At 40.8% G+C, this 12185-nt stretch overlaps 1 protein-coding gene across 11 annotated transcripts in view; it reads left to right on the forward strand.

The window, feature by feature from the left end:
* The window catches only part of LOC111951207 (unconventional myosin-XVIIIa), a 115173-nt gene that overhangs the window by 52940 nt on the left and 50048 nt on the right, over positions 1–12185 (forward strand). For 5 of the 11 annotated variants that reach the window (XM_070434565.1, XM_070434569.1, XM_070434570.1 and 2 more), the window contains 7 exons: positions 92–329; positions 467–710; positions 919–982; positions 1120–1276; positions 3483–3653; positions 4242–4332; positions 4477–4669. In XM_070434565.1, the coding sequence (XP_070290666.1) occupies positions 92–329; positions 467–710; positions 919–982; positions 1120–1276; positions 3483–3653; positions 4242–4332; positions 4477–4669 (1158 nt within the window). The remainder of the gene's footprint in view (positions 1–91; positions 330–466; positions 711–918; positions 983–1119; positions 1277–3482; positions 3654–4241; positions 4333–4476; positions 4670–12185) is intronic. The other 6 variants (XM_070434567.1, XM_070434571.1, XM_070434572.1 and 3 more) reach the window with 3 other exon arrangements.

Raw genomic sequence — 12185 nt, forward strand, 5'->3', positions numbered from 1 at the left:
AACCAGGAAGGGCAAGTAGGACTGGATTTGTTTAATTTGTGGGGCTTTATATGGTGAGAATGACATCTCTCTCTCTGCCCCTCCCCCCCAGGTGATGCACATGTTTAAGGGGTGCAGGAGGGAGGACACGGCACCTCACATCTATGGTGTTGCCCAGTCAGCCTATAGGAACCTGTTGACCACGCGCCAGGACCAGTCTATTGTGCTGCTGGGCAAGAGCGGCAGCGGCAAGACTATCAACTGTCAACACCTGGTCCAGTACCTGGTCACCATCGCTGGCAGCACTGGCAAGACCTTCTCTGGTAGGTTTCGAGGGGAAAGAACATGCAGTAAGTTAGAACACAGTTTAGAGAACAACTTGTTTTTCTTCCTCATTTCACAGTTCACTGTATGTCTGATATTTACTTGCAACATGTATGTAGCATGTATGTATGTACTATTTGTCTTGTTTCTGTGTGTCTCCCAGCGGAGAAGTGGCAGGCGGTCTACACCATCCTGGAGGCTTTTGGGAACAGCTCCACCTCCATGAACGGGAACGCCAGTCGCTTTTCCCACATCGTGTCCCTGGACTTTGACCAGGCTGGCCAGGTGGCCTCGGCCTCCATTCAGACCATGCTGCTGGAGAAGCTAAGGGTGACCAGGCGGCCAGAGGGAGAGTCCACCTTCAATGTCTTCTACTACATGATGGCTGGAGCTGACAGTTCTCTAAAGTAAGCTGTCATCTTCCTCAGACCTCTGTGTAGAGTGAACCTTTACCTATTCTCTCCTCTCTCTCTGTCTCGCTCCTCTCTATCTTTCTCCTCTCTCTCTGTCCTTTATTTACTTGTGAGTGTCTGTTGGTCAGAAACTCTGAGTAGCTCTGTCAGGGGTAGTCTTTTCATGGTGACTGACTGACAGCTTGTTTGATTGCCATTCCAGGACTGAGTTGCACTTTAACCACTTTGCTGAAAACAGCGCCTTCGGAATCATGCCTCAACCCAAGGTAACTCTTGCCAGGGCCCCAAAGACCTTGTTAGGAATGTTTTCTTTGGTTTAGAGTGAATAGATTCACACTATGGTTTTTATAATAAAGACAGTCCATACAGATTCCTGTTGTTTCTCCCCCCCGTGCTCGCCCAGTCTGAAGAGAAGCAGCGGGCCTCCCAGCAGTTCACCAAGCTGCAGGCAGCTATGAAGGTCCTGGGGATCAGTGGGGAGGAGCAGAGGGCCTTCTGGCTGGTCCTGGGGGCCATCTATCATCTAGGAGCTGCAGGGGCCACCAAGGGTAAGAATTACAGTACAGTACACACCAGGAGCCCACTCAGTCACTATGTCAGATGTTAATTCAGAGGCTTATAGTGTTAATGCAGCTGCATTCTGTATTTAAATTACAGATCATGTACTACTAACAATGACAGATTCAACTAAATATTCAGAATTTACATAGTGTAGTTGCAAGAGTAAAGTCAAGCAAAGAGATATTGGGTTTATTCCAAAAGAACAGAATTCATGATGCTGCCATCTATCCAGGGCCTTTGTTTGTTTCAAGGAGCTTCTCGGGCAGAGAACATTTGTGACGAAGACAGTTGTGAAGTCTAGAGGCCCTGTCAATAATGACCAGTTTTACTGTCTGCAGGGGAGATGTTAATTGCATTCCTTTACCGTTCAGCCGTGCGCAACACAGAACCAAACTGGTTGATGTCAGTTTGACACAGTCGGGCAACAACTGAAGAGTTTTAAGTATTCCAGCTTACGAGGCGACAACGTCCCAGCCCAACATCAGCCTTACGCTGTCTAAATACCTTGCCTTGTTCCCAGTGTCTGCTTGCTGCTGTACCTCAGCAGGGAACAACCCAGTATGTTTGATTGCTATTTGCCTGACAGCCCAGAACAAGACAGATTGTTTACACTGTAGTAATGAAAATGGGTGTGAGTGCAGTTGGAATGTTTATTCACATTGTCTAACGTTGCCTTCTCTGCAGTGTCAGTCATCGAGGAAATTGGTAATGAACCTGAACAAACACCCTTCTGGGTGTTTCTGTGTCTTCTACTGTGTTGATCTCCTTTTCCTCTCTTCCTCTGAAGGGTTAATTCATCAACTACAATCTAAATATACACATTTTGTTGGGTTACAATCTGTCAGATAATTGACACAAAAATGCCACTTGGTGGAAATCAGTTACCACTTGTTGCCCTCTTGTAATATTAAAACATCTTAGTAGTATTATAGAGAGTTTAGAAATGGGTGAGTTCATTGCAGGTTTGAAGAAACACGTCCGAATGATAAGCAGTGCAGTTTGACTAGGTAACACCAGAGGGCACTATAGACCTTTATTCATGAGTTGCAGTGTCGATAGACTAAAGAATTGCATGACTTTATGCACCTCCTTCCAGTAGAGCTGACAATGAATGGGAGGTTGATTGGGTGTGCTGATAAGTGTGGGCTGTTTCATTCCTCAACTCTCTGAAGAGGTTTTTCAATAAAGCTCCTGAATGCAGTGTGTTAGTCAGAACCTGCATGCTCGTTCTCCCCCCGCATCTCAATGTGGTCTTGCTGCTGTTTGAGGGTTAGTGCTGTGCGTGTATGTTGTGTTTGTGTGAGAGAAGGCTTATCAGATCAACTTATCAGATCAAAGTTTGTCTGCTCATCCACTGTATACAGGACTTCTGTACCAACTGTTTTAACTACCTGTTCTTACTTGCATGTTGCATGCCGCTCCCCTTGCATCGCAGACGAAGAGAAAGGTAAAAACACCCTCTCCATATTGTTATGTTCTGCCTCTGTGCTTTTATCACTGTGAGCAGACATGGTGTCATTAGCATTTTAATTAAGTTCTCAGTGTTTCACTTTGATCGTCTTCACAACTCTCTTGTTTGTCACAACACAGCGGCATGTGACGCTCTCATAGGCCGATGAAACAGGGAGATTACAGCATGCCTCAGTCAGAAGACCAACTGTTCTATGTTCCCTAGTCAGTCACCCTCTTAAGTGTCTGAGGAGGGTTCCTCTCCAATAACGCACTGAAATGAAAACCCACTCCTATCCACTCACATCTCATCACCCATCCACCAGATTAAAGTCAAACTTGGTTTGCAGACCGAGGCTTGTGTTAATGCAAAGTCATTGTACTTTGGAATGATAGTCCCTGTAATCATTTACTGTGGATGAAGGACTTGTAGCTGTGAGAAAAACAACATTTGAAAAAGTAGCAGCAAAAAGGCTTTTAGCTAATGGGACTGTGGACAAATGAGAAAATGTTGGGTTTGTACCATTTGGATGCCCAGTACCGTGCATGTTCTTTGTAGGCTACATTTCACTGTCCTGATGAGGGGATTATTATTAGCTTTTATAGCATCGCAGCGGTGTTAGCCTAGGGCACGGTCGATCAAACCCATAAATACACCTCCTACTCCAGTAACTGTAGTCTCCTGTCGTGGATAGACGCTGTATGACCCATGGTTGTTGGCAGAGGAGATAATGGTGGTATTGTTGTGCGTCTCAGCCGGTAGGAAACAGTTTGCACGTCATGAGTGGGCGCAGAAGGCTGCCTACCTGCTGGGCTGCACCTTGGAAGAGCTCTCCTCCTCCATCTTCAAGCACCAGGCCAAAGGCACCCTGCCCAGAGCCAGCTCTATACGCCAGGGGACAGACGATGCAGCAGGAGAAGCCTCAGGTACACGTGGGACTATGCACGCACACCAGCTCATCACCTAGGGGAGATGACACACGTCTCTGAACGTTAAAGCTTATCTTAGTAATGACTACCACAGAAACAGAGTGGTTATTGATAGGTAGGTATAACGAAAATATATCAGGACAATTTTAGAAGTCCTCCATGCATTGCCCTTGAAATGATAATTGCATTCCATTGATTTTTTCCCACATGTACAGTACCTCTGGGAGTTTTATCAGAGGTTGACGCGCACAGTTCGAAGGACATATAGGCAGAACCGTATCACAGTAAAAATTGACAGTTGGTCTTTATTTTACCTTGCCCTCCTTCCCACCTTGCCCTCCCTCCCACGTTGTCACACATAAGACATGGTTGTGATTCACCGGTCTTCCTCTCACACCATCTCTGAGATTCAAGGGCAATAGCACTAGGCTTAGCTGGTTCCCTGCAGTTCTCCCATTTTCAAATCAAACACTCACTGGAGTGAGCAGAGTATTCTGTGCCTCTGCTGTGATATATGCTGTCTGATCTGATGACAGGCATATTGTTGTAAATTTGTTTGTCTCTTCTCGCCTGTTTTCCCACCAGGTTCCAAGACCACAGCCATGGAGTGTTTAGAAGCCATGGCATCTGGGCTGTACTCGGAGCTCTTCACCCTCCTCGTCTCCCTCATCAACAGGTTAGTCACTACTTTACCAGAGATGGAGGGAGATGACGCACGGACACCACTACAGCTGGCCTCTCTGTTTAGGGTCTGCTGCCTTGTACTTGTTGTCTTGCTGAGTTTTCTTGGGGGGGTTGTCTTCCTGTGTGTGTGTGTCAGGGCTCTGAAATCCAGCCAGCACTCTCTGTGCTCCCTGCTCATCGTGGACACCCCGGGCTTTCAGAACCCTCGCCTGGCCAAGCGGGAGCGCGGAGCCACCTTTGAAGAGCTCTGCCACAACTACACCCAGGAGCGTCTGCAGACACTGTTCTATCAGCGCACCTTTGTACAGGAGCTAGAGAGATACAAAGAGGTATATTAATATGCAACAGAGCAATGCACATACACACACACACACACACACACACACACACACACACACACACACACACACACACACACACACACACACACACACACACACAACACACAACACATCACACATCCACTAACACGCGCACACACTAATGCACAAAAACACTAACGCACACTAATGCACACGCACACTAACACACACACACACACACACACACCAACACACAACACACACACAACACACACACACACACACACACACACACACACACACACACCACTAACTACACACACTAACATAACACACACACACACTAACATACACACACACACACACACACACAACACACACACACACACACACACCACACACACACACCACCACACACACACACACACACACACACACACACTGCACACTAACATACACACACACACACACACACGCACACTCACACACACGCACACACATGCACACTAAAACACCTGCACTAACACACACTAACATACACTAACACACTAACTTTTATAATGAATTATACGTCTTATTTATTTATTGTCTATCATGGAGAACTACATTTATTTTAAATTTTAAATTAATTATATCTAATTATTATTATCTCTATTTTAATGGTACGGTCCATGCCCTATACCCTTACACCCACCTGAAGACCCAGATACTAAGGAGAAGTCCCTAACTGTCTTATGTGCTCGCTGTAGCGGTCTGTATGCAGCTAAAATGAGGTCAGAGACCAAGAGCAGCACTGCCCCCTCAAGATTCTGAGCCTGCTGGCAGGTTGGTCCTGCAAAGCCAAAGCCCCTAAAGGGAGAGCATAATATACAAGAAATTCTCAAAGCTGCTAATGAGAACCTTGACGACCTTGTACCTAGCCGGTGGGATTCCGGTGGGGTGCCCCACCCAGGCAGTGGCAGTGCTGGCAACACTAGCTGCAGTAACCCATGGGAGGGGGTCACACTCGGTACATTCACAAAATCAAAGCACAAAATCAAAGTCGGACTGCATGGAGATGCGTGGGACATGGTCATGACGGGTGGCCGTATTGTGGTGTTTCAGAATAAGTGTACATTTGACCACCATTATCTAGGATGTGCAATGGTAAATAAATCTCTCAATTTTTGCTCATTATTTTGCGCGGTCTTGCAGGCCTTCTCATGCAGCTCAACTGCAGTAACATTGTAAATCGTGACCCATCTTGAGTTGGGCTCTGGGATGGTGCAATTGTTGAGAAAGTGAGCTTATGGTGTGTGGGGTAAGGGCTGAGTGTGTGTGTGTGTGTGTGAGTGTATGTGTGTATCCACGACTGTTGCGAAGGAAGAAGTAAAAGATGTTAGGGACAATAGAGGATGATCCACAGCTATAAATAATACAAAAAGAGGTGGGCAATGGAAATGCATATGGCAACTGATCTACTACAATCCGGTAAATGGCACTGTATGCTCTTTCAAAGGAAGGATCCCAGTCGGTTCAGGGCTATGGGATACAGGGGGTAGAGGTGCTCTGCGCGGCATTGGATGACAACCCAACTCGGTTGAGGAGGGCTTTTAGCGCGTGGAATAGTAGGACCAATTGGAGGTTTACTTAGTAGAAATGCAAATATCATGGTACAACTATATAGACACTCAATCATTATGTTACTTTTTAATAGTACGTTTACAAAATATATTTCTGATTAAAAGAATGAAAGGTGTGTCTCATTATGGTAAGTGGTGAAATAAGTATAGCCAGTTACAATTGTAATGGCTTAGCAGATAATAAGAAAAGACGTTCAGTATTTACCTGGCTAAAAGAGAAGGATTATAATATCTATTTGTACAGAAACCCATTCAACAGTTTTAGATGAAGTTTTGTGGAAAAGAACTGGGGGGCAAATATATTCTCCCATGGGCAAAGAAATTCAAAAGGGAGTGGTCTTAATTAACAATAATTTTGATCCAAATGTGCAAATTGTCCAAACAATCCTCAAGGTAGATGGATTATTAAATATGTTATTGGACAATAAACAAATATGGCTTGTCAACCTATAACGGTCCGAATAATGATGATCCAAGCTTCTTTGAAAATATATATAAAGATTTATCAACTCTACAAGCAACACTAGACTCTATATTATATTTTGGGAGATTTTAATACGGTCTTAAATACCTCTATAGACCGAAAGGAAATCACACTACAAACTATCACCCTCAGGCACTTAAGGAAATCATGAATGTCATGGATAATTGGAATTAGTGGATATATGGAGACTTAAATACCCTGATTAGTGAGATATACATGGCGGAGCTGAATCAAGCTAGTCGTCTTGACTACTTCTTATACCATTCTCTCTGGCACCAAAAGTTTAAAAAGTGTTTGATAGGATAGAATGCGGTCGGACATCACATAATTGGCATATATATTTCTCTTACAAAATTCCACGTGGCGAGGATATGGAAATTTAATCAAAGTCTACTAGATGATAAATTGTTCTTAGAACTAGGACAGAAGACTTTATAACTGACTTTTTCAGACATAACATAGGTACAGCAGATCCCCATATTGTATGGGACACTTTAAGTGTGCCTTTAGAGCCATGCAATTCAGTACTCATCTTTAAAACAAAAGCAATTTAGATCAAAAGAGTCCATATTAACAAAGAAATTGAAGGACTAACAGTACAGTTAGATAGCATAAAAACGTACCACAAAGGCACAGAATAAGTTAGAGGAAAACAAAAAGAAATGGAGGAACTTATTCAAGAAAGATCCAGTGTAATATATTATAAAAAATAGCGAACTGGATGGAATATGGGAAAAATGCACCAAATTCTTTTTCAATCTTCAATATAGAAATGCTACCAAAAAAATGTATTAAAACTAGTTACAAATGATGGAGTCACGCATGATTCACCAAAAGATATTTTGAAAGAGAATTAAAGTACTTTAAGAATATGTTTTCGTTTCAGGCTCCTCCATCTCCACTAACTGAAACTAATTGTATGGATTTTTTTCCTATTAATAATGTAAAATTACATCTGTACAGAAAGACTCATGTGAAGGCCAAATTACAAGGAGGAACTGCTTTGATGCAATTGGGGCCTTTTAGATGGGAAAACTCCAGGCTGGATGGCATACCAGTGGAAGTATACAAAACTTTTTTGATATACTCAAAGGACCATTATTAGCTTGTTTTAACCACTCCATATAAATGGTAGATTATCAGACACGCAACAAGAAGGTCTGATATCGTTATTACTGAAACAGGACCCAAGTGGTTATATAAAAATCCAGTCCAATTAAGAAAATTGGAGACCTCTTACACTTCAGTGTTTGTATCGCAAAAATCCTAGCAAATGCTTGGCGCATAGAATAAAAAAAGTTTTGTCAGATATTATTCATCCTAATCAGACAGGTTTTTTACATGGACGATACATTTGGAGATAATATAAGGCAAATACTGGAAACATAGAACACTATGAAATACGGGACACCAGGCCTGGTTTTCATAGCTGATTTTGAAAAGGCTTTTGATAAAGTACGACTGGAGTTTATATATATAATGCCTAGAATATTTCAATTTTGGGAATCTCTTATAAAATGGGTTAAAATTATGTATAGTAACCCTAGTGTAAAAATAGTAAATAATGGCTACATCTCAGAAAGTTTTAAACTATCTAAGAGAGTAAAACAAGGTTGTCCACTATCGCATATCTAGTTATTATTGCCATCGAAATGTTAGCTGTTAAAATTAGATCAAACATTAATATAAGGGATTAGAAATCCGGGCTTAAAAACTAAGGTGTCATGTACGCTGATGATTCATGTTTTCTTTAAAACCACAACTAGAGTCCCTCCAGGGCCTCATAGAGGATCTAGATACCTTTGCTATCCTCTCTGGATTAAAACCAAATTATGATAATGTACCATATTACGTATTGGATCACTAAAAAATACACATTTTATATTCCATGTAGTTTACCAATTAAATGGTCTGACGAGATGTGGACATACTCGGTAAAAAATCCAAAAGAAAGAAATGATCTCACTCCAATAAATTTTTATAAAAGTTAGCAAAACAGATAAGATCTTGCTACATGGAAAGGAAAATACCTGTCTATTTGTGGAAAAATCACCCTGATTAACTCTTTAGTCATATCACAGTTTACCTATTTGCTTATGGTTTTGCCTACACTAGTGACCTGCTTTTTAAATTATATGAACAAAAATATTCCATTTTTATTGGAACGGCAAGCCAGATAAAATTAAAAGGGCCTATTTATATAACGATATGAATCGGAGGGCAGAAATTATTAAATATTAAAGCATTAGACCTCTCACTAAAGGCATCAGTCATACAAAGTTATACTTAAATCCAAACTGGTTCTCTAGTAAATTGTACGAATGTCTCATCCTATATTCAAGAAGGGCCTTTTCCCTTTATTTCAGATTACACCTGCTCAATTCGGTTGTTTGAAAAGGAAATAATCTCCAAAATATCCTTATTTTTTAAACAAGCCTTAGAAAGTTGGTTGCAATTTCAGTTTAATCCACCTGAAAGGAGGCGGAACAAATAGTACAACAAATATTGTGGTTAATTCAAATATAGTAATTGATAAAAAAAACTGTATTTATTGAAGAAATTTTTAAAAAAGGTATAATTTTTGTGAATGATGTCATAAATAGGGACTGGTGGAGTTATGTCACACATGCAGCTAACACAGACATATGAAATGTCTGCTCTACCCAAAATTACAACCAATTAATTGCAGCATTACCACAAAATGAAGAGGCAAGTAGAAGGGGAAAAAAGTAAGGAACTTGTATGTCGCCCTGTATTAAAGAAATTAATGGTTAAAGAAAAGTTGTGATAAAAAAAATAATACAAATTTCATTTAAGGACCAAAAAACTGACAGCTGTGCCAATAAATTGCAAAATAGTTGGGAAGAGATTTTCGATGTACCCATTCCATGGCACATGGTTTATGAATTGATACGCAAAACAACGCCGGATTCAAAACTTCGATATTTTCAAATTAAATTACTGTACAAAATTCTTGCAACTAATAGAATGTATATATAATGGGGTATACAATCTTCCCAGCTCTGCAGATTCTATTGTGAGGAGGCAGAGTCATTAGATCATTTATTTGGTATTGTCCATATGTAGCTCGTTTTGGTCACAGGTCCAGGAATGGCTGAAGAATTGCAACTTGCCTAAAACTAACGCTACAGATAGCAATACTGGGGATTTGAAAAGCCATAGTCAATCAATCAATATATAATAATTATTTTAGCAAAAATGTTTATTTTTAATTTACAATCTATAGAAGCTATGAGAATAGGAAGGTTCAAGTCTTTTGTGAAGCATCACAGACAAGTTGAAAAATATATGCAAATAAAAATCCGAAATGGATTATGTTGGAGATAGAGGAGGGTTGAGTGGAACTGAAGAGGTGGGACTAATAACAAGATAAACAATGTAGGGCATACGTATCTGTGAAATGTGTATAGGTGCGGAGCTTTTGTAAATAGCACAATTACAAGTGGAAATAATTGGATGGACAACAGAAATAGAGGAAGGGCTAAGAACAAATAAGAGAGAACTATTGTAAAGTGGACTGTGTCTGTAAGATGTATAAGATGTAGAAATTGAAGGTAAAAGCAGAAAGTTTATTAGTTTACTCCAATGGGATCGGTGAGAGTGCGGGGATAATAATTAAAGTATATCTTTTTGTATGTCTATATAGGTATGTCTATGTTATATATGTGTATATGTATGCTCATGCGTGTATGATTATATATATACCCAAAAAAATATGGGGATTGGAAATGATGCAGACAATTACATTGGAAGCAACATTCTTTCCGCAAGATTAAGCTGATCCAACCCCCCCCCCCAAAAATAAAATTAATAAATAATAATAAAAATAATAAAAATAAGAAAAAAAATAAAATAAACATACACTAACACACACAAACGCACACGCACACAACGCACACGCACACTAACGCATAACGCACACTAACGCCACACGCACACTACACACACACACACACACACACACACACACACACACACACACACACACACACACACACACACACACACACACACACACACACACTAACATACACACACACACACACACACACACACCCACATAAAACACACACACACTAAAATACACACACACGACACCACTAACATACACCAACACGCACACACACACACACACACACACACACACACACACACACACCACACACACACACACACACACACACACACCACACACACACACACACCAAACACACACACACACACACACAACACACACACACACACACAAACACAACACACACACTAAACACACACACTAACTACACACACACTAACATACACCACACAACATACACACACACTAGCACACTAACACACACTAACACACGCACACACACATACACACACACACACTAACAAACATGCATAACACACACTAACATACACACACACTAAAACACAGCACCTACACCATAACAGTACACACAACTAACACATTACACTAACACACACACACTAAAACACATACACTAACACACACACACTAAAACACATACACTAACACACACACACTAAAACACATACACTAACACACACATGCTTTAAAGCGTCAATCAGCAGTTAAAACAATAACAAAGCGTTTTCCCCACCCCTGTTTCGGTAAAAAGCTGAGGGATGGGACTGGAGAAATGTAACCACTCTCAAATTCATAGACAGAGCTATGGATGCAAGGACAGACCATTCATGATGTTTTAACCATGTTTTGAGGCTATATAGTGTTTGTTTACATTTACTTTGTTTACAAACCTTGGAGTATAACAAGCTTATATTTTGGGTTCTGAATGGGTACAACAGTTGAACTAAGCTCATGAGGCATTTATAAGTTATGTGCTACATAAATCATTGGGTGCATATCATAAATAAGTAAGAAAATTGAACTCGGTCCTGGGGACCCTAAGGGGTGCACGTTTTGGTTATTAGCCTAGCCTGACACAACTGATTCAAATAATGAAAGCTTGCCGATTAGTTGATTTATAGGAATCAGCTGTGTAGTGTTAGGTGAAAAAACAAAACGTGTTCCCCTTGGGGTCTCCAGGACTGAGTTTGGGAAACCCTGATGTAGAAACTGCTGATTCAAACTTTAAGGCAGGGATCATCAACTAGATTAAGATGCGGGGCAATTTTTTCTTGAGTGGATGGTCAGGGGGCGGAGCATACTTACAAAACATGTGCATATTGCAAATTGACTACAAGTAGCCCAAACAGATATAGTGTTTGATTAAAACATAATCATTTCAAACCTTGCTTACGTTTGTATATGATCACACATATATCTCTCTATTATGCGTGGGAATACTTTGGGACATATTTTCAAAARGTTAATTATTTGGAGTTGATTTGCTAGTGTTTTTACAGTCCTTTATGTCCAGCAATAAAAAATATATAATAGTTTTTT

Source organism: Salvelinus sp. IW2-2015, linkage group LG23, assembly GCF_002910315.2.
Source record: "Salvelinus sp. IW2-2015 linkage group LG23, ASM291031v2, whole genome shotgun sequence".
NCBI lineage: Eukaryota > Metazoa > Chordata > Actinopteri > Salmoniformes > Salmonidae > Salvelinus > Salvelinus sp. IW2-2015.